The sequence below is a fragment of the Rhinoraja longicauda genome, chromosome 8 (assembly GCF_053455715.1).
Source record: "Rhinoraja longicauda isolate Sanriku21f chromosome 8, sRhiLon1.1, whole genome shotgun sequence".
Taxonomy (NCBI): domain Eukaryota; kingdom Metazoa; phylum Chordata; class Chondrichthyes; order Rajiformes; family Arhynchobatidae; genus Rhinoraja; species Rhinoraja longicauda.
In genome coordinates this window covers 35,323,020-35,346,681 of record NC_135960.1, presented here as the reverse complement: position 1 = coordinate 35,346,681, position 23,662 = coordinate 35,323,020, and the positions used below count along the sequence as shown (strand labels likewise).

The following is a 23,662-nucleotide window of genomic DNA, read 5'->3' as shown; positions in this document are numbered from 1 at the left end:
TCAGTTAATCTGACTTTCGGATATACAGGACTTTTACGATGTTTCCCTTAATTACTAATTACATTTTCAATATTGCTTGAAAATCCTGGCAGTGGACTGATCCAGAATATATTGGACATCACCAATGGAAGCAATGCGTCAGAATCATACTAGGGATATGAGTAAATATACGCACCAAATGACCATTGACGTCTTCAGACGTGTCCTCAGTTTCGGGAAGCTCACTGATGATCTGATGCTCTGATACTGGCCTGGAGATCGTTGTAGTTTCTCTCTGGGATGCTGACATGTTTTGATCCAAAACTGATGATAATGAAATGTTGTTTCTTCCAAAATCCACAGTGTGACGTCTTGCTAATTTTGTCTGGAATCAATACCCCAAAAAATTAGCTCCTATTCTGATCAATGTAAATCCAACAAATATAAGTTTCTGCATTGTAAATTGCAAATTAAAAAAATAATAATTTCATGTCTGCCACACAACTGATTCACCACATACTGTCCAAGAAACTCTAAATGTGAACAACTGATCCTTTAATGAATATCTCCATTAATAAAGGTGAGAAGATGTTGTCTCATGGATAGAATAGCTAATCTGTTGACACAAGATTCTCAAATATTAGACATGTTTTCTGTGCAATGTTGTTTAAATAACCCAGGGGAGATATCTCTCTATCTCTCTCTCTGTCTCTCTATCTATCTATCTCTCTCTCTCTCTCTCTCTCTCTCTCTCTCTCTCTCTCTCTCTCTCTCTCTCTCTCTCTCTCTCTCTCTCTCTCTCTCTCTCTCTCTCTCTCTCTCTCTATCTCTATCTCTCTCGATCTCAATCTATCTCTCTCGATCTCGATCTCTCTCTCGCTCGATCTCTCCATCTCTCTCTCTCGATCTCTCTCTCTCGACCTCTCTGTCTCGATCTCTCTCGATTCTCTCTTTCAATCTCTCTCTCTCTCTCTCTCTCTTACGATCCCTTTCGATCTCTCTCTCTCTCGATCTCTCTCTCTCGATCTCCCTCTCTCGATTCTCTCTCGATGTCTCTCTCTCGATCTCTCTCTCTCTCGATCTCTCTCACTCTCTCGATCTCTCTCTCTCGATCTCTCTCTCTCGCTTTCTCTCTCGATCTCTCTCACTCTCGCTCTCTCTCTCTCTCTCTGGATATTATTTCTTGTGGTCATGCAGAAATGTCCAGAACACTGTTGGCCATCTGAACTCTAGTATTGACCTGACTATATATCCATCAGCTTTGAGATTGTCTGCCTGTTGTTGGCAAAGAGGCAAAGGTCCCAAAGTTGTGATTTCAGCACAATCCAATAAAATAAGCGAATTTTAGACATAAAATGCTGGAGCAACTCAGCGGGTCAGGCAGCATCTCTGGAGTTGCCTGACTTGCTAAGTTACTCCAGCATGTTGTATCTATCTTGGGTGTAAACCAGCAACTGCAATTCCTTCTTATTATAAAGAAGCTAATGTCCTGTTTGTATTGAGTTTGGTGGAAAAATGCCAGAAAATCCCTCTAATGTCGCTGCTATCATTGGGAAGAAAGTCTGAGAGCTTGGGAACAACTATCTCTAAGTTGCTGAACTGATTGTTCTCTTCAACCATCTTCAACTACCCTGCGTGACCCTAACCACAAATCAATTAGTCTGAACAAGAGGCTCTGAATCGAAACATCACTTATCCCTACTTTCCAGAGATGCTGCCTGACCCACCGAGTTACTCTAGCATTTTGTTTGTATTTTTTGTAAACCAGCATTTGCAGTTCCCCATGTCCTCCTCTTGATGTGAATGTTATATACAAAGCTGTCATAATACGTGTGGGGAAAGTGGCTCACTGCACTTCTTTTGCAGGTCATTTGGTATGGTACGTTATTTGTCACATGTACTGAGGTACAGTGAAATTCATTTTTGTATACAGTTCAGCTCGTATCACTTTTCATAAGCACTTACTGTAGATACATATTAGATTAGCATCTCAGGTACAGTACAAGTGCACAGCAGCAGTACAATGAGACAGTAAATGGAGTCGCCAGTTTGGTGCCATTTTCAAGTTCCATTTGTTGTAAGTGCAGGGATCCTGATCTGACCATGAAGGACTATGGTCCTGGTGGTGTTGCACGCTTGGTCTGGCTAAGCGTAGCCATTGGTGTCCTCCGCTGCTGTAGGTCGCATCTGGTCCATGTGCTCGGCCTCTTGGAGTGACGCCGGTCCAGCCGAGCCCCAGGCAGCTGCATGGCCTCCAGCGGCCCACTCCACAGGTGAGGCCGTGCGATGGATTCACCCTGCTGTTGTAGGTAGATCCCTCACCCGTAACTTCTCTGTGTCCCATACTTCTGTTCTGCGACGCGGGTCCACCACTGGGACGGGTGAGTCGGGCCTACCGGGCAAGTCCCCAGTCTCCGGCGGGCAAGCTGGCCCTTCCAGGCGGATCCTCGGTCTATGAACCGGCCTCCCGTTTTGCGTGCGTCGTCTCTCCTCGTTCTGCTGGCGGTCGGTCGAGCTCGGCTCAACGCCGGCGGCTGCATCTCCAAAGATAGTTCACTGTCCTTCACTTTGACTGAGGCAACCAAAGAAACAAAACCTTCACCAAATGAGGAACAACCTCAAAATCAAGTTAACATACAACAAACACCATTCTCGGGTGAATATCCAAAATCTTTGATCCTGACTCTCTTTCAACCAGTCATTCTTCACAATGAACTTCACGATGTGCCCCAGTTTAAAAAAAAATGCCAATTACATTTTGACTGCTACTTGAGTGTTTTGGCTTGGAGCCTCTGTTAAGTATATCTTGCTCTTCATCAGTTGCTGGAATCTCAACGAATGTTGCATCTTCATCCTTCTGATTGTTTTGAGATGACTGTGCCTGTGTTGGACAATGGGAAGATTATCTGGACTAAATTGTCTCTCACAATGCCTTTTACAAAGATGCCATCCCTCTCTCAAGTGCTCCATCTCTGCTGCATTTGTCCCACGGTGAGGCTATCCACTCTAGGACATCCTCTTTCTTCAGTAAAGATGGTTTCACCCTGCTGTCATAGATAGATCTCTCACCTTTAACTTCTGTTTCGCACAGTTAAGTTCTGGTTCCCCCTTGGCCTATTTGCAACAAGGATAAATTTCCCCTAGATAGACACAAAAAGATGGAATAACTCAGGGGACAGGCAGCATCTCTGGAGAGGAGGAATAGGTAACATTTCGGGTCGAGATCCTCGCTTCAGAACGGAGAAGGGTTTTGACCCAAAACGTCACCAATTCCTTCTCTCCAGAGATGTTGACTGTCCTGCTGAGTTTCAACTTTTTGTGCCTATCTTCGGTTTTAACCTGCTTCTGCAGTTCTTTCCTACACTGCAGATTTCCCCTGATCCCTACTTTTCACCTCACCAGCCGCTGTATCCAACATCCAACATTTCCTTCTCTGACATTACTTCCTCCTCTGACATTTCAATCACCAGCCACATCCTCCCATGTCCACCCCTTTCTGTTATACATAGAGGCCACTCCTTCCACATCTCCATGGTTCACTCATCTATGCCCTCCCAATTAGCTCCATCCCCCAGCTACTTTCCACCGCAACCGCATGAGATGTAACACCTGTCCAAGCACCTCCCCCCTCACATTGATCCAGGTGAACCAAAAGTTCACATGCTGCATCCGGTGCTTCCAAGGTGGCCTCTGCTACATTAGCGAGACTGAGCGCAGACTAAGCGACCACCCACTTAGGCCCGTTGTATCTCCCGGTAGCAATCCATTCCAACTCCTCTTCCCATTTCCATATCAATCTTTCCTTCCTGGGCAAGGCCAGAGTGAGGCCAAACACAAAATGGAGGAACAGATCTCTTCAACCCTGGATAGCTTACAACCCAATGTGTGGACAGTAAATTTTAGCTAACAAAACTCCTCTCCCCTCCCTCCCTCCCCCCATTTTCTCTCTATCTCTCTCCGTTCCCCCACCGCAGATGCGTGTCCCTTTCTCCTATTGTCATGGTTCCCCTTTTGTACATCCCCCACATCCTCTTACACCTGTAACACTTGAACTGGCTTCATATTTCATTTCTCTTCTCCTCTTGTCTGATACCCCTTTGTCTCATCATTATCTCTTGCGTTTGCCACCCATCTGCCTAACAAAACCCCTCTCACCTGCATCCAAATATAATTTGGCAAGCTTTATCTCACCACCAGCTCTTTTCCAGCTTCCAACTCACATTACGACATTCAGTCTGAACAAGGGTCCTGACCAGAAACATGACCTATCCAAGTCTTGCAGAGGTGCTGCCTGACTCTCTCAGTTAAGCTAACTTTCGAAAATACAGGACTTGAACGATGTTTCCCTTAATTATTAATTACAATTTCAATATTGCTTGAAAATCCTGGCAGTGGACTGATCCAGAATATATTGGACATCACCAATGGAAGCAATGCGTCAGAATCATACTAAGGATATGAGTAAATATACGCACCAAATGACCATTGACATCTTCAGACGTGGCCTCGGTTTCGGGAAGCTCACCGATGATCTGATGCTCTGATACTGGCCTGGAGATCGTTGTAGTTTCTCTCTGCGGTGCTGACATGTTTTGATCCAAAAATGATGATAATGAAGGCTCGTTTCCTCCAAAATCCATGGTGTGATATCCTGCTACTTTTCTCTGGAACCAAAACAAAAAAAAATTATCTCCTATTCCGAACAATGTAAACCCAGAAAATATAAGTTTCTTCATTGGAAATTACATATTAATACAAATTTACTTCATGTCTGCCATACAACTGATTCACCACTTACCTTGCAAGAAACTCTAAATGTGAACAACCGATCCTTTAATGAATATCTCCATTAATAAAGGTGAGAAGAGGTTGTCTCTTGGATAGAATAACTAATCTGTTGACACGTGATTCTCAAATTTTAGTTATGGTTTCTGTGCTTAAATAACCCAGGGGATACCTCTCCCTCTCTGGGTATTATTCCCTGTGGTCATGCAGAAATAACCAGAACACTGTTGGTCATACGATCTCCAGTATTGAGGTGACAATAAGTCAATCAGCTTTGAGATTTTCTGCCTGTTGTTGGCAAAGAGGTAAAGGTCCCAAAGTTGTGATTTCAGCAAGATCCAATAAAAGAAGCTATTGTTAGACACAAAATGCTGGAGTAACTCAGCAGTCCAGGCAGCATTTCCAGAGTTCCCTGACCCGCTAAGTTACTCCAGCATGTTGTTTATATTATAGGTATAAACTTGCATCTGCAATTTCTTATGACAAAATGCTAATGGCCTGTTTGAATTGAGTTGGGTGGAAAAAAAAATCCAAAATTCCCTCTCATCTCGCTGCTGCCATCGGAAAGAAGGCCTGTGAGCCTGGGAACGACTATCTCCAGTGTTCCAGAGCAGTTTCTTCCCTTCAACCATCTTCAACTATCCTGCGTAACCCTGCCCACAAATCACTCAGTCTGAGGAAGAGGCCCCAACTTGAAAAATCACTTTTCCCTGCCTTCCAGAGATGCAATCTGACAACCGAGTTACTCCAGCATTTTGTTTCTATTTTTTGTAAACCAGCATTTGCAGTTCCCCATGTCCTCCTCTTGACGTGAATGTTATATACAAAGCTGTCATAATACGTGTGGGGAAAGTGGCTCACTGCCCTTCTTTTGCAGATATCATTTGGTATGGTACGTTATTTGTACAGTACAAGTGCACAGCAGCAGTACAATGAGACAGTAAATGGAGTCGCCAGTTTGGTGCCATTTTCAAGTTCCATTTGTTGTAAGTGCAGGGATCCTGATCTGACCATGAAGGACTATGGTCCTGGTGGTGTTGCACGCTTGGTCTGGCTAAGCGTAGCCATTGGTGTCCTCCGCTGCTGTAGGTCGCATCTGGTCCATGTGCTCGGCCTCTTGGAGTGACGCCGGTCCAGCCGAGCCCCAGGCAGCTGCATGGCCTCCAGCGGCCCACTCCACAGGTGAGGCCGTGCGATGGATTCACCCTGCTGTTGTAGGTAGATCCCTCACCCGTAACTTCTCTGTGTCCCATACTTCTGTTCTGCGACGCGGGTCCACCACTGGGACGGGTGAGTCGGGCCTACCGGGCAAGTCCCCAGTCTCCGGCGGGCAAGCTGGCCCTTCCAGGCGGATCCTCGGTCTATGAACCGGCCTCCCGTTTTGCGTGCGTCGTCTCTCCTCGTTCTGCTGGCGGTCGGTCGAGCTCGGCTCAACGCCGGCGGCTGCATCTCCAAAGATAGTTCACTGTCCTTCACTTTGACTGAGGCAACCAAAGAAACACAACCTTCACCAAATGAGGAACAACCTCAAAATCAAGTTAACATACAACAAACACCATTCTCGGGTGAATATCCAAAATCTTTGATCCTGACTCTCTTTCAACCAGTCATTCTTCACAATGAACTTCACGATGTGCCCCAGTTTAAAAAAAAATGCCAATTACATTTTGACTGCTACTTGAGTGTTTTGGCTTGGAGCCTCTGTTAAGTATATCTTGCTCTTCATCAGTTGCTGGAATCTCAACGAATGTTGCATCTTCATCCTTCTGATTGTTTTGAGATGACTGTGCCTGTGTTGGACAATGGGAAGATTATCTGGACTAAATTGTCTCTCACAATGCCTTTTACAAAGATGCCATCCCTCTCTCAAGTGCTCCATCTCTGCTGCATTTGTCCCACGGTGAGGCTATCCACTCTAGGACATCCTCTTTCTTCAGTAAAGATGGTTTCACCCTGCTGTCATAGATAGATCTCTCACCTTTAACTTCTGTTTCGCACAGTTAAGTTCTGGTTCCCCCTTGGCCTATTTGCAACAAGGATAAATTTCCCCTAGATAGACACAAAAAGATGGAATAACTCAGGGGACAGGCAGCATCTCTGGAGAGGAGGAATAGGTAACATTTCGGGTCGAGATCCTCGCTTCAGAACGGAGAAGGGTTTTGACCCAAAACGTCACCAATTCCTTCTCTCCAGAGATGTTGACTGTCCTGCTGAGTTTCAACTTTTTGTGCCTATCTTCGGTTTTAACCTGCTTCTGCAGTTCTTTCCTACACTGCAGATTTCCCCTGATCCCTACTTTTCACCTCACCAGCCGCTGTATCCAACATCCAACATTTCCTTCTCTGACATTACTTCCTCCTCTGACATTTCAATCACCAGCCACATCCTCCCATGTCCACCCCTTTCTGTTATACATAGAGGCCACTCCTTCCACATCTCCATGGTTCACTCATCTATGCCCTCCCAATTAGCTCCATCCCCCAGCTACTTTCCACCGCAACCGCATGAGATGTAACACCTGTCCAATCACCTCCCCCCTCACATTGATCCAGGTGAACCAAAAGTTCACATGCTGCATCCGGTGCTTCCAATGTGGCCTCTGCTACATTAGCGAGACTGAGCGCAGACTAAGCGACCACCCACTTAGGCCCGTTGTATCTCCCGGTAGCAATCCATTCCAACTCCTCTTCCCATTTCCATATCAATCTTTCCTTCCTGGGCAAGGCCAGAGTGAGGCCAAACACAAAATGGAGGAACAGATCTCTTCAACCCTGGATAGCTTACAACCCAATGTGTGGACAGTAAATTTTAGCTAACAAAACTCCTCTCCCCTCCCTCCCTCCCCCCATTTTCTCTCTATCTCTCTCCGTTCCCCCACCGCAGATGCGTGTCCCTTTCTCCTATTGTCATGGTTCCCCTTTTGTACATCCCCCACATCCTCTTACACCTGTAACACTTGAACTGGCTTCATATTTCATTTCTCTTCTCCTCTTGTCTGATACCCCTTTGTCTCATCATTATCTCTTGCGTTTGCCACCCATCTGCCTAACAAAACCCCTCTCACCTGCATCCAAATATAATTTGGCAAGCTTTATCTCACCACCAGCTCTTTTCCAGCTTCCAACTCACATTACGACATTCAGTCTGAACAAGGGTCCTGACCAGAAACATGACCTATCCAAGTCTTGCAGAGGTGCTGCCTGACTCTCTCAGTTAAGCTAACTTTCGAAAATACAGGACTTGAACGATGTTTCCCTTAATTATTAATTACAATTTCAATATTGGTTGAAAATCCTGGCAGTGGACTGATCCAGAATATATTGGACATCACCAATGGAAGCAATGCGTCAGAATCATACTAAGGATATGAGTAAATATACGCACCAAATGACCATTGACATCTTCAGACGTGGCCTCGGTTTCGGGAAGCTCACCGATGATCTGATGCTCTGATACTGGCCTGGAGATCGTTGTAGTTTCTCTCTGCGGTGCTGACATGTTTTGATCCAAAAATGATGATAATGAAGGCTCGTTTCCTCCAAAATCCATGGTGTGATATCCTGCTACTTTTCTCTGGAACCAAAACAAAAAAAAATTATCTCCTATTCCGAACAATGTAAACCCAGAAAATATAAGTTTCTTCATTGGAAATTACATATTAATACAAATTTACTTCATGTCTGCCATACAACTGATTCACCACTTACCTTGCAAGAAACTCTAAATGTGAACAACCGATCCTTTAATGAATATCTCCATTAATAAAGGTGAGAAGAGGTTGTCTCTTGGATAGAATAACTAATCTGTTGACACGTGATTCTCAAATTTTAGTTATGGTTTCTGTGCTTAAATAACCCAGGGGATACCTCTCCCTCTCTGGGTATTATTCCCTGTGGTCATGCAGAAATAACCAGAACACTGTTGGTCATACGATCTCCAGTATTGAGGTGACAATAAGTCAATCAGCTTTGAGATTTTCTGCCTGTTGTTGGCAAAGAGGTAAAGGTCCCAAAGTTGTGATTTCAGCAAGATCCAATAAAAGAAGCTATTGTTAGACACAAAATGCTGGAGTAACTCAGCAGTCCAGGCAGCATTTCCAGAGTTCCCTGACCCGCTAAGTTACTCCAGCATGTTGTTTATATTATAGGTATAAACTTGCATCTGCAATTTCTTATGACAAAATGCTAATGGCCTGTTTGAATTGAGTTGGGTGGAAAAAAAAATCCAAAATTCCCTCTCATCTCGCTGCTGCCATCGGAAAGAAGGCCTGTGAGCCTGGGAACGACTATCTCCAGTGTTCCAGAGCAGTTTCTTCCCTTCAACCATCTTCAACTATCCTGCGTAACCCTGCCCACAAATCACTCAGTCTGAGGAAGAGGCCCCAACTTGAAAAATCACTTTTCCCTGCCTTCCAGAGATGCAATCTGACAACCGAGTTACTCCAGCATTTTGTTTCTATTTTTTGTAAACCAGCATTTGCAGTTCCCCATGTCCTCCTCTTGACGTGAATGTTATATACAAAGCTGTCATAATACGTGTGGGGAAAGTGGCTCACTGCCCTTCTTTTGCAGATATCATTTGGTATGGTACGTTATTTGTCACATATACCGAGGTACAGTGAAATTCATTTTTGTATACAGTTCAGCTTGTATCACTTTTCATAAGCATTTACTGTAGATACATATTAGATAAACATCTACATTAGATAAGTACAAGTGCACAGCAGCAGTACAATGAGACAGTATATGGAATCGCCAGTTTGGTGCCATTTTCAAGTTCCATTCTTTGTAAGTGCAGGGATCTGGATCTGACCATGAAGATCTATGGTCCTGGTGGCATTGCAAGTTTGGTCTGGCTAAGCTTAGCCATTGGTGACCTCCGCTGCTGTCGGTCGCGTCTGGTACACATGGTCGGCCTCTTGGAGCGGCGCCAGTCCAGCCGAGCCCCAGGCAGCTGCAGGGTCTCCAGCGGGACACTCCACAGTCGAGGCCGTGCACTCCCTCCCGTAGCCGGTCCATAACCAGCTCTCCAGGTGGGTTCCTGTGGGTCCTTGATCCGCCGTGGGCGAGCCGGGTCCTCCGGGTAGGTTTCGGTCCGTGGCACGGGTCATCCTTCCGTGGCAGGCATGTCCCTGATCTGCGGCAGGTGAGCTGGCTCAACGAACAGCCCCCACAAAATTGTCTCCCACAATGCCTCTTCCAAAATGCCATCTGTCTCTCTCAAGTTTTTCTCTGCTGCATTTGTCCCAAGGTGAGGCTATCCATGCTTGGACATCCCCTTTTGTAGGTAAAGATGGATTCACCCTGCTGTTGTAGGTAGATCCCTCACCCGTAACTTCTCTGTGTCCCATACTTCTGTTCAGCGACGCTGATCCACCACTGTGACAGGTGAGTCGGGCCTACCGGGCGAGTCCCCAGTCTCCGGCGGGCAAGCTGGCCCTTCCAGGCGGGTCCTCGGTCTATGAGGCGTCCTCCCGTTTCGCCTGCGGCGTCTCTCCTCGTTCTGCTGGCGGCCGGTCGAGCTCAGCTCAACGCCGGCGGCTGCATCTCCAAAGATAGTTCACTGTCCTTCACTTTGACTGAGGCAACCAAAGAAACACAACCTTCACCAAATAAGGAACAACCTCAAAATCAAATCAGGTTACAAAAAACCCCATTCTCTGGTGAATATACAAAAACGTTGAACCTCTTTCTACAAGGCATTCTTCACAATGAACTTCACAATGTGCCGCAGTTTACCAGAACATTGTTGGTCATACGAACTCCAGTATTGAGGTGACTGTAAATCCAACAGATTCGTAATCTTTAACAAGATCCAATAAAAGAAGCTAATGTTTGACACAAAATGTTGGAGTAACTCAGTGGGACAGACAGCATCTCTGGAGTTGCCAGACCTATTGAGTTATTCCAGCATTTTGTCTCTACCTTAGGTATAAACCAGCAGCTGTAATTCCTCCTTATTACAAAGAAGCTAATGGCGAGATGGGCAAAACCCCCCCCTGAAAAATCCACTGTAACTAAAAATCTACAAATTCAAAATACTGGGTGCAAATGAGATGCTTAAACAAAAAGAGAAAGTGCAAAACATATTCAGCAGATCAGGCAGCAACTCCTGTCAATGACCTCTCATCAGAACTGGAAAAATCAAATAGAATTTAAAATGCAATGAATGGAAGGTCATTGGTCATCTGGAAAGCAGGGCTGAGTAAATTCCATAGAATGTGGATAAAGAGGAGGGAAATAGTCTGATGGCAAATTTGCGGCTCTAAATTTAAAGTTAAATACACCATTGTGAACAGTAAAATTAAAGAAAAGATGACAACCCAGCAGGTACGCTGCTGTACATGCTTGGACATTCTTGGACCATAATAACATCTCCAGTTTTCCAGCTTTTCCATATTGTTCCATCACTGGACACAACCGACTGGACACAGTCAGTTAGCGTTTAAGAAATAGACTCTGTTCTCTATACAAAGGCTTCAAATAATGGAACTGGAGCCTCTGTGATTTTGTGCAGAGGCCCATTGTCTGGGGCCTTGGTGGTGCTCCCTGCAATTTCACCTTTGCTATCCTGAGTCCCTAAAGTCAGAGACAGGAAATGGATCAGTTGGTCAAGCCATTCCCACAGTGTCAGGGAATTGCAAACAAATCCTGACCTTGGACGCTGTGTGTGCAGTTTACATGTTCTCCCTGTGACCACATGGATTTCTCCTGGTTCTCTGGGGTCCAGGCACATTCCAAAGAAATGAAGGTCGATAGGTGAGTTGACCTCTTAAAATTGCCACAAAATGTGAGTGAGTGGTGGAATCTGGCATAGTTGGAGAAAGTGTGGAGAGAAAAAAATGGGATTAATGTAGAATTAAGGAAATTGAATGGTTGATGGTGCAGAGCTTGAGGGTCTGTTTTTATTACCCCAATGTCATCACAGCAGGAGTGCAAGGTATCTCTATCTCCCTCCAAGGTCCAACTGCAGTTTTAAAATGGGAACCACTTTGTATGGATAAACACTGCTGGTTCGGCAGTTCCAAATCCTACCTCAGCAACAAATACTCTTGCACTGTTATGCAGTCTGTTTTCTAATTGTACCTTGGATTAATGTGCTGATTTTTTTGTGCATGCTTTTTCTTTTCACTTTCTTGTGGAATTTTTGTGTGTTATCATAGAGTCAGAGGATCAGAGTGACACATTGTCGAAACAGGCCCTTCGGTCCACTTGCCCACACCGGCCAACATGTCCCACTAGTCCCACCTGCGTGCGCTTGTCCATATCCATCCAAACCTGTCCTATCCATGTACCTGTCTGTTTCTTAAACATTGAGACAGTCCTAGCCTCAACTACGTCCTCTGGCAGCTTGTTCCATACACCTACCACCCTTTGAGTGAAAAAGTTACTCCTCAGATTCCTATTCAATCTTTTCCCCTTCACCTTGAACCTATATTGTCTAGTCCTCGATTCCCCTAATCTGGGCAAAAGACTCTGTGCATCAACCCAATCTATTCTTCTCATGATCTTATACATCTCTATAGGATCACCCCTTATCCTCCTGCGCTCCATGGAATAGAGACCCAGCCTACTCAACCTCTCCCTATAGCTCACACCCTCTCGCCCTGGCAACATCCTCGTAAATCTTTTCGGAACCCTTTCAAGCTTGACAATATCTTTCCTATAATATGGTGCCCAGAACCGAACACAATACTCTAAATGTGGTCTCACCAACATATTATACAAGTGCAATATGACCTCCCAACTTCTATACTCAATACTCTGACTGATGAAGGCCAATGTGCCAAAAGCCTTTTTGATCACCTTATCTACCTGCGACTCGACCTTCAAGGAACCATGCACATGCACTCCTACATCCCTCTGCTCTCCAACACTCCCCAGAGGCCAACCATTCAATGTGTATGTCCTGTCCTTGTTAGACTTCGCATATTGCAACACTTCACACTTCTCTGTATTAAATTCCATCAACCATTCTTCAGCCCACCTGGCCAATCGATCCACATCTGCTGCAATCTTTCACAACCATCTTCACTATCTGTAAAACCACCCATTTTTGTAGCATCAGCAAACTTGGTAATCTTGCCTTGTATGTTCTCATCCAAATCATTAATGTCGATGACAAACAGTAACGGGCCCAGCACCGAACCCTGAGGCACACTAGTCCGGCCTCCAGTCCAAGAAGCAACCTTCCACCATCACACTCTGCTTCGTTCCATTAAGCCAATTTGCTATCCATTCAGCTTTCTTTCCTTGGATCCCATGCGATCTAACCTGACAGAGCAGCCTACCATGCGGAACCTTGTTGAATGCCTTACTGAAATCGATGTATACATCTAAGCTCTGCCCTCATCGACCTTTTTGGTCAGGTCTTCAAAAAACTCAATCAGATTTGTGAGACACGACCTCTCGTGTACAAAACCATGCTGACCGTCCCTAATCAGCCCTTGCCCATCCAAATGCCTGTATAACCTATCCCTCAGAATACTCTCTAGTAACTTTCCAACTGCAGATGTTAAGCACACCAGCCTATAGTTCCCAGCATTTTCCCTGCTGCCCTTCTTGAATAGAGGCACAACGTTTGCCACTCTCCAATCTTCCGGCACCTCTCCTGTAATTAAGGACGACTCGTAAATTTCAACCAGGGCTCCCACAATTTCCCCTCTGGTTTCCCATAATGTCCTCAGATATATCTGATCAGGCCCTGGAGATATGTCTACCTTCATACACGATAATACCTTCAGTACTTCTTCGACGGTAACACTGACTGCTCTCAAGCCATTTCCATTGATTGCCCCAAGTTCCTCAATCCTACTGTCTTTCTCCTCGGTAAATACAGAGGAGAAATACTCATTAAGGACCTTACCCATCTGCTATGGCTCCACACAGAGGTGACCGCTTTGATTCCTGAGAGGTCTGTTGTCTGAGCCTGTGCGCCTTTCTTACTGCCGCAGTCAGGAAATTCATTTTACCATCCTGAAAGAATTGTGGGGGTGCCCATACCTCAAAAACTGCACTGGTTCTTGGCGGCAACTCATCACCACCTTCTCAAAGGCAACTGGCAATTGGCAATTACATGTGGAGTTGCTGAGTTCGTGGGATGAATGAATAAACAAATTTTACTACTCCTGGCAATTTAATCCCCAGGTCCACTGCATTATGGAAAAAGAATCACCAGATAATATCCGGTCTATCGCTACAACATATTTTAAGATTCCCTTTATATGGTTCTGGTTGACTTTAGAAAGCCTAAAGTCCTGACATCTCAAGTCATGCTTGATACCATTGGACTCAAGATACAGAAGTCAGAAGTCCCAGGTTCAGGAACACTACTTTCCTACAACTATTAGGTTCTTGAACCGCCTCATTAAACCCTAATCCTACCTCGGCAACAGATAACAATGGACTGTCTTTTGCACTACCATGGACTTGTTTTTATTTCTTATTGTGTTTTTGCACTGATGTCTTTTTTTTTTACAGTCATTTTTTTCTGTTTACTGTCTTGCACAATTTACATTTTTAATGTATTTATTTTTCATTCTGTTCTGAGTCTGTGCATCTGAGATGCTGCTGCACGCAAGATTTTCATTGCACGTGGATATGACAAACTTAACCTGACCTGGCTTGAATTGACTTGACAGTCAGTCTAAAGAAAGGACCCAACCCAAACATCATCTACCCATGCCCTCAAAAAATGCTCACTGACCCATTGAGTTACTCCTGTACTTTGTGTCTTTTTTATGTAAACCGGCATCTGCAGTTCTTTATATTCTGCACTTTACTGCTCCATTGTGAAAACTTACATCAGATACCCAAGGAAATGCAAATGCTGGAATTTTCAGTAAGACACAAACTGTAACTTAGCACAGCCATATCATCCTCTCATCTTGCTGCTACGATTGGAACGAAGGCCGAAGTGCCGAGGAACGATTATCTCCAGGTTCTAGAGCAGCTTCTTCCCTTCAGCAATGTTCAACCACCCTGCGTAACCCCAACCACAAATCAATCAGACTGAGGAAGAGCCTCCAACCTGAAACATCACCTATCCATGCTTTTGAGAGATGCTGCCTGACCCAGAGTTACTCCAACGCTTTGTGTCTATTTTTTGTAAACCAGCATCTGCAGTTCCCTATGTTCCACTCTTGACTTGAATATTATATCCAACCAGTCATAATACGCGTGTGTAAAGTGGGTCACTGCCCTTCTTTGTCAAATGTCATTTCAACCTATATCTCCAATGACAGACCACTGTGAACCACTTTGACTGAGGCGGGAAGATCTATCCAACCAGAGAAAATCAATCTTCACCAAATAGGGCCCGACCCCAAAATCAAGTCAGGGTACAAAAAACTCCCTTCTCTGGTGAATATCCTAAAACCTCTAAAGATTTTCAAATGTTAAAACACATTGAACCGGACCTTCTTTCTACCAGTCATTCTTCACAATATACTTTATGATGTGCCCTAGTTTAAAAAAAAAGACAATTACCTTTTGACTGCTGCTTGAGTATTTTGGCTTGGAGCCTCCGTTAGTTATGTCTTGCTCTTCATCAGTTGATGGAATCTCAACTAATGTTGCATCGTTATCCATTTCATTGTGCCCAAATGACAATGCCTGCATTGGATAATGGGAAGGCATGATTATATTCACTCCAACACATATTCTTTACACACTTTGCTCCTCAATCAAGGTGGACCATATTCGGTGTGAGCATCTGGGAAATTTGTGTTACATAAAATTTTACAAAATTCTTATTTTGTAACAAACTCCCCCCCCCCCCTTTAGCTCCCCCCTTTAGCTCCCCCTTTCTTCCATGACTCCACCTGGGTGCACATCCATTCCTTCTATTGTCCCGCCCCCTTTATCCCTTCTCCCTGTGCTCTTCCACTGGTTTCTCATTTCACTTCTCTTCTTGCAAGATCATGAGGGACCCCTGCCACCCCAGTAACGGACTGTTCCAGATGCTACGATCAGGCAAACGCCTCCGCTGTCACGCTGTGAAAACGGAGAGGATGAGACGGAGTTTCTTCCCACAGGCCATCAGGACTGTCAACTTTTATAACCCCAGAGACTAAATTTTTGTCGACATTAATAGTAACTTATTAACTTTATTTATATGCTGTAACTGTAATTCTTTTTGTGCACAACCCGCAGGCATTGCCACTTTCATTTCACTGCACATCGTGTATGTGTATGTGACAAATAAATTTGACTTGACTTGACTTACCCATTTTGTTCCCAAACTCTCAGTGTAACTCAAAATTAATGGTATATGCAATTTACACTCCACCCTTTACATGGCTCCTTAATGGGACTTTTGGAAATGCAGGACTCTTTCTAAATCTCCCTTAATTACTCATTACATTAGCGGCATTTATACACTAAAACCTGTTTGTTTGTTAGTTTGTTCCTGAACTACAGCCAACACGGTACACGATACCGCCACAATTTTAGGCCCACCTTACTCAGTCATCCCTTTGGTGCTAATGGAAGAGGTTTCGTTGAAATCGGTGTTATATTTTTAGTTATTCACATTTTAAAGTTTACAATTTTCTCCTAGGGAGGGAGGAGGGGAGGGGGGAGAGGGGAGGGGGGAGTGGGGGGAAGAGGGGAGGGGAAAGGGGGGAGAGGGGAGGGGGAGGGGGGAGAGTGGGAGAGGAGAGGGTGCTGCACCAAGGCAGGAGAGGTTTGGGCCCAACGGGTCCATTTGGTATGTTTGCTTGATAATCCTGGCACTAGATTGACAGATCCAGAATATAAAGTTCGGCACTGATGGAGATTTACACACCTGGTTGCTTGTCTGACCATCGCCTTCTTCGGACGTGGACTCGGAAAGCTCACCGTTGTCCTGTTGCTCTGAGACTGGTCTGGAGATCTTTGTAGTTTCTCTCTGGGACGCAGATCCGCCTTGATCCAAAGATAATTCCTTGGCGGACTTCACTCCTATAAACTCCACAGTGCGAGATCTTCCTGCAGTGGTCTGGAAATTAAAACCAAAAGATTTTATCTACCATTGTTCTATCTCCTAATCCAAGCAATGCAAAGCCAGGAAATACAAGTTTCTTCATTGGAAATGACAAAAAATAGAAATTTAATTGCATGTCTGCCACACAACGAATTCACCACTTACTGTGCAAGAAACATTAAATGTGAACAAGTGATCCTTTAATGAATATCTCCTTTAGAAGAGGGTGCCTCGTGGATAGAATAACTCTGGAAACTGGATCCTAAAAATGGATCCTGAGCAGGGAATCTTAAATAACAGAAGATGTCCGTCTCTTCCTCCCTGAGGATATTATTCCCAGTGGTTATGCAGAAATAAACAGAACACTGTTAGTCATACGGATCTCCAGTATTCAGGTGATTGTACACATCCAACAGCTTTGAGATCATCTGGCTGTGGTTGCCAAAGAGGTAAAGGTCCCAACGTTGTGATTTCAGGAGGATCGAATGAAAGAAGCTGCCGACCTGTTTGCATTGAGTTGGGCTGAAAAAAAATCCAAAGAAAATCCACTGTGTAACTAAAAGTCTACAAATGCAAAATACTGGATAAATGAGACGCTGAAATTTTTTTTAATACTCAGCGGATCAGGCAGCAACTCTGGAGGGAGAACCCAAGTTAACGTTTCACGTCAATGACCTCTCATTAGAACTGGAAAAAGGTAAATAGAATTTTAAATGCAATGAAGGGAAGATTCCACCCAAACCACCCCCTCCCCAGGTACTTTCCCCTGCCACCACAGGAGATGCAACACCTGTCCCTTTACCTACCCCCTCGACTCCATCCAAGGACTCAAACAGTCTTTCCAGGTGAGGCAGAGGTTCACCTGCATGTCCTCCAACCTCATCTACTGTATCCGCTCTTCCAGGTGTCAACTTCTCTACATCGGCGAGACCAAGCACAGGCTCGGCGATCGTTTCGCTGAACACCTCCACTCAGTCCATCTCAACCTACTTGATCTCCCGATAGCTCAGCACTTCAACTCCACCTTACATTCCCAATCTGACCTTCCTGTCCTGGGCCTCCTCCATTGTCGGAGTGAGGCCCAGCGCAAATTGGAGGAACAGCACCTCATATTTCGCTTGGGTAGTTTACACCCCAGCAGTATGAACATTGACTTCTCTAACTTCAGATAGCCCTTGCTTTCCCTCACTATCCCCTCCCCCTTCCCCCTTCCCAGTTCTCCCACCTAGTCTTACTGCCTACGACTACATTCTATCTTTGTCCCGCCCCCTCCCCTGACATCAGTCTGAAGAAGGGTCTCGACCCGAAACGTCACCCATTCCTTCTCTTCCGAGATTCTGCCTGACCCGCTGAATTACCAGCATTTTGTGTCTACCGTAGTTGAAGAAAATGCAGGGAGAATAACAAATGGGATTAAGGTAGAATTAGTGTAAATAGATGGCTGATGGTGTAGACCCAGTGGACTGAACGAGCTGGTTTCCTGCTGTCATGACCATAATGTATTCATAGCAGGAGTGCAGGGTATCTCTATTTATCCCAGAGCCGAGTTTCAGTTTTAAATTGGGCACCACTTTATACTGCATAATCCATGCTGGTTTGGCAGTTCCTAATCCTACCGCAGCATCAAACACGATGGTCCACTTCTTGCATTACCATGGATTTTAACGTTTAATTGCGTTTTGCAAAAATGCCTTGATTTTTGCAGTCTTTTATCCCCACTGCCTTGTATAATTTTTGTGTGTTGTACGAGGTCTGCAAGCCTGCAAGCAAAATGTTTATTATCCCTCTCTGAAGGTTATGGAATCATAGAGTCTTAATGCGGAAACAGGCCCTTCGGCCCAACTTGCCCACCCCGCCCAACATGTCCCATCTACAATTGTCCCACCTTGCTGCGTTTGGCCTATAAACCTATCCTAGCCATGCACCGGCAGCTTGTTCTATACAACCACCACCCTTTCTGTGAAAAAGTTACCCCTCAGGTTCCCATTAAATCTTTCCCCCTTCATCTTAAACTTATGTCCTCAGGTTCTTGATTCCCCTACTCTGGGCAAGAGATTCTGTGCGTCTACCCGATCTATTCCTCTCATGCGCATGTGCCCATACCTCAAGTACTGCAGCTGTCCATTTTACGGCAACTGTGTCTGAATTGGACAATGGGATTACGCTCAGCAATCCAGCACATATTCTTCACTCAACCCAAAATGTTGCCTATCCATGTTCTCCAGAGGTGCTGCCTAACCCACTGAGTTAGCCAGCATTTTGTGCTTTTTAAGTCATAAACCAGCATCTGCAGTTCCTTGTGTTGACATATTCTTCACTAACTCTGGTCTTCTTAATCAAGTTAGACCACATTAGGTATTGGAATCAGAGAGATACACTTCACAAAATAGGAATCCAACATGATTAATGTGATTATGACTGCAAGTGGCAATGTTTCTCCATTCACTGGACATGGAATATAAAGGTCAACCCTTTTATTAGTTTAAGATTACTCGAAGGCTCCAACATTAAGATATCAGGAGGATCCAGTGAATTAAGCCAAAGGTTTGTTTGCATTGAGATGACTGCACAAAAAACACCCAGAAAATGTCACTATAACTAACATTGTACAAATGCTAAATATTGTGTGGAATTAGGAAGCTGAAATACAAAGAGAAAGCACACAAAAAATACTCAGCAAATCAGGCAGCAACTCTAGGGGAGTAATAGTTAACTAGACCAAGTGGACCCGTTGGGCCCAAATCTCTCCTGCGGGCCTCTCCTGGGGCAAGCCTCCTCCAACTGACGGTCCTGCGGGCCTGCCACGCCTCTGCAACTGACCAAGCCCCTTGCCGGGCGGGGAGTGTCTCCTGGAGCCGTGGGCGGGCGAGGGGGGACAGGGAAGGGGAGAGGGTGCCACTCACCTCGGCCCCGTGCTAGCAGTGCTGCAGCCAGAGCGAGGCGTGGACCCAAAGCTTCCTACATTGGTCTAGCAGCCTCCCCTCCCCCACTCCCTCTACACTCCCCCACCTCCACTCCCCCACCTCCCCTACTCCCCCCCCCCCCCCCCCGTCCCCTCCCCCCCACTCCAATCCAGTGTACTGTGCATTTCCCAGTGATACCTCATCCGCTTCCTTTGGTATGCTCAATTCCCTCCTCAAAAGTGATCCTTCACTGGCAGGGGGGGGGGGGGGGGGGGGGGGGGGGGAGGAGGGTGTTGGTGCAGGTTGCCACTAACTCCTCCAGTTCCAAGTTAGGCTACACCTTACACTTCACAAAACCATGCTGGTTGGGTAATTCTGCCAAGTCTGCAGAAAATGGACATTTCCCACAGGAAAAAACTGACAGCCTCTGACAGGATATGTGCACGTGTTTAATTTCCCACCCTCAACCATCATCAGTAACATTGTTCAACAACTTTTAGCAACAGGTCCCGATGAATAGAATTAATTAAACTTTGGTTTCAAACAACAGAACCAGATTACAGATGTATTCCAGTGGGCTGCATAAAAAAAATCACTACACCTTGTGCCAAACTTTCAATTAGTTAATTGAGGATCATTGATCCCTTTTTGCTGATTGATCGGTTCACAGTGGACTCCATTAGTTATGGCTACTGTTTAGCACAGCAATAATTACCTTAACACCTAAAGCAGGATTGGAAATCTGTCTCGGTTGCTGTTGTATAGGCAGGCTTGTTGCTGTCGGATCGCTAGACATTGTCAAATCCAGATCCCTATGTCCTCCTGTGTGCTCCTGCATTGAGAAATAGAAACATAAGAATTATTTTAGGCAAAACTACGCAGGTTTTTCATTACCCTATCAAACCACAGGGCACAGCAGATACATGGCGCATTTATGCATTGTGGATGCAAAGGCCACAAAAAGTAGCAAGCCATTTGATTTTCATAGCCTCCGGAGCAAATATGGACCACTTACAGGAGGAGGATTAACTGTGAACAAGCAAACTCTTAATGAAGTATTTATTTACTTGAATCCTTCAACTTTTAGACTTCATGGATCATTGATACCTTTTCACTGATTGATCAGTTCTCAGCGGACTTCATCTGGTTTGTCCCGGTGTAGCACAGCTGTAATTACCTGACTAGATGCAGAACCTTTGTCGTGAGATGTATTTCCAAGATTTCCCATTTTTATAATTAAATCCATTGGAGGCATTGGCAAATCCAGACTCCTACGTTTATGTATGTACTTCTGCATTAAAGAAATGGTACAATAAATATATTTTAATCAATTCTACAAAAGTTTTCATTGGACACGACACAGCAGTGAGATTGATGACACATTCATGCATTGTGGAAATGTAGGCTAAACATTTCAGAAGCCATTTAATTTTCTCAATCACTGGAGTGAGTAATGGATTGCTTACTGACTAGCAACATTAACTGTTAACAATAAAATTTTGAATTAATTCTTGCTTTAGACGACATGAAAAAGGTAAGGGACTTTATTTTAGGATAAAAGCTGCAGATTAACAATTAACTGTTTTTTTCTTGAGTGTTAATAGTTATTGCATAAATCTGGGCTGTGTTATCAATTTCCTCACAGCAGTGAAATAATTAAGAGGAAATTATTGCAATTAGTCAGACTCTTCAATTCTCAGTGATGTGTAGTACTCTTATCTGCTCTCTGAAAGGATCCAGTGAGGCACAGTTGGATTGGACTGCTCCGGCAAAAAACGTAAAATTGGACAGTTTGCCGTAAACTAGACACAGGATGCCAGACGTCTGGGCTCTGTGTATAAACATCGAGAGCAGTCTACAAAAACAGTCTCACTGATTACAGTTTCAGAATCATACCTCTCTGTCAATATTTAGTATTAAGAGTCTGAAGAAGGGTCTCGACCAGTAACGTCACCTATTCCATTTCTCCAGAGATGCTGTCTGACCTGCTGAGTTATTCCAGTTTTTTGTGTCTATCTTTGGTTTAAACTACCATCTGCAGTGCCTTCCTATACAATGTTTATTTTTAGTTTAGTTTAGGGATACAGCGCGTAAACAGGCTCTTCGGCCCACTGTCTGCGACAACTAGCGATCCTCGTACACTAACACTATCCTACACACTAGTGACAATTTACAATTCTTAACAAAGCCAATTAACCTACAAACCTCTATGACTTTGGAGTGTGGGAGGACCGGAGCACCCAGAGAAAACCCACGCGGACACGAGGTGAACGTTCAAACTCTGTCCAGACAGCATTCATTGTGTGGATCAAATCCGGGTCTCGTGCTGTAAGGCAGTAACTCTTCCACTTCGCCACCATGCAACCTGAATGAATCAGCGTGTGTAACATCTTTGAGGTACAGGTGACATATAGCCACGCGAGATTGAGAAATAACAGGCCTGTGATAACTTTAGACGTCCAGGGCTGCACAAATGCTACACAATGTTGCTTCCTTGTTCACCATGATCTCAGATACATCTGATACAAAGTCATAAAATCATAGTCTATTACAATAACGTTCCACTGGCCTGCACAAGTTACTACATCCATTGTCTCAGTCCTTCAATTTTTAGACCCCAAGGATCATTGATCCCTTTTTGCTTGTTGATCAATTCTCAGTGGACTTCATTTGGTTTGGTCCAGGTTTAGCACGCTGTAATTACCTGACTACCTGAAAGATGCTTGGAGAGTGCTGGATTTATAAAAGAGTCTGGTGTTGGATCTGAATCCATTATAGCGCGAAGCAGTGGCAAATCCAGATCCCTATGCCTGCTCGTGTACTTCTGCATTGGGAAATGGTAAAATAAGTTTATTTTAAACAATGCTGCAAAAGTTTTCACAGGACAGGACACAGCAGTGAGATGGATGAACACATTTATGCATTTTAGAAATGTAGGTCACAAAATTCTGATGTCATTTCATTTTCACAATCTCTGGAGTGACAAATGGACCACTTACTGAGATGGTACATTAACTGTGAAAAAACAAGCTTTCAATTAATTCTTTCATTAGATTTTTGGAAAAAGGCAAGTGTCCTTTTGTTTTCAAGATAGAAGGAGTTAATATTCCACCCTAATTTTAATGTAATTGTTCAAGTGTTTTGCCCCTCTGTCTCCACAAGGATTGAACTGACATGGTGGACAAAGAATACACTCTAACTTAATGAGTGTAGGAAAGAACTGCAGATGCTGGTTTATACCTTCTCTCCAGAGAGCCTGCCTGTCCTGCTGAGTTACTCCAGCATTTTGTATCACACTCAAACTTAAGTTTCGTATAATCAATCTTTATTTTCACTCAGGGCACGGAAGGAGAAGGGTCTGAAGAAGGGTCTCGACCTGAAACGTCACCCATCCCTTCTCTCCAGAGATGCTGCCTGACCTGCTGAGTTACTCCAGCATGTTGTGATACCTTTATTTTCACTCAGATGACTAAATGTATAACAGCATTTAAATAAACCCTTGAATTCTTAATGACCTCTCACAACAACCAATTACTCTTTGGGCTAACGGAATCAAGGAGTAGGGGAGAAAGCAGGAACGGGGTACTGATTTTGGATGATCAGCCATGATCGTATTGAAAGGCAGTGAAGGTTCAAAGGGCCGATTGGCCTACCCCTGCACCTATTTTCTATGTTTCTATGTTACTCATGTAAGTTGGCTTCTTTTCTCGTGCTCTGCAGAGTGCTAATGGCTATTGCATGACTGTGGAGGTCATTGAGAGAAAACTATTGCAAATAGCCAACCTGTACCTAAACCCTCAGCAATGTGGGAACTCTCACCTGCTTGCTAAAATGGACCCATAAGGCACTGTTGCATTGCACTGCTATGCAAAAAAAAGTAAAATTAAACATACAATATGTCATGAAATAAGGGACTTGTCTGGGCTCAGTGTATAAGCTGAGAGTTCAATTCTCAGCAACAGTCTGATATTATCACAATTCTAGAATCAGCCCTCTCAGCCAATGTTCCAGACCTGTTCATTGTGTTCTCA

At 44.5% G+C, this 23,662-nt stretch overlaps 1 protein-coding gene across 1 annotated transcript in view; it reads right to left on the bottom strand.

Moving 5' to 3' along the window:
* LOC144596249 (uncharacterized) overlaps positions 1–23,662 on the bottom strand; it is a 127,493-nt gene that overhangs the window by 11,910 nt on the left and 91,921 nt on the right. Inside the window, exons 19-27 of the mRNA XM_078404460.1 lie at positions 22,336–22,455; positions 20,809–20,922; positions 20,347–20,463; positions 16,552–16,743; positions 15,252–15,377; positions 8,149–8,337; positions 4,455–4,643; positions 2,735–2,860; positions 176–364 (exon numbers count right to left, since the gene is read on the bottom strand). Coding sequence (XP_078260586.1) covers positions 176–364; positions 2,735–2,860; positions 4,455–4,643; positions 8,149–8,337; positions 15,252–15,377; positions 16,552–16,743; positions 20,347–20,463; positions 20,809–20,922; positions 22,336–22,455 — 1,362 coding nt within the window. The remainder of the gene's footprint in view (positions 1–175; positions 365–2,734; positions 2,861–4,454; positions 4,644–8,148; positions 8,338–15,251; positions 15,378–16,551; positions 16,744–20,346; positions 20,464–20,808; positions 20,923–22,335; positions 22,456–23,662) is intronic.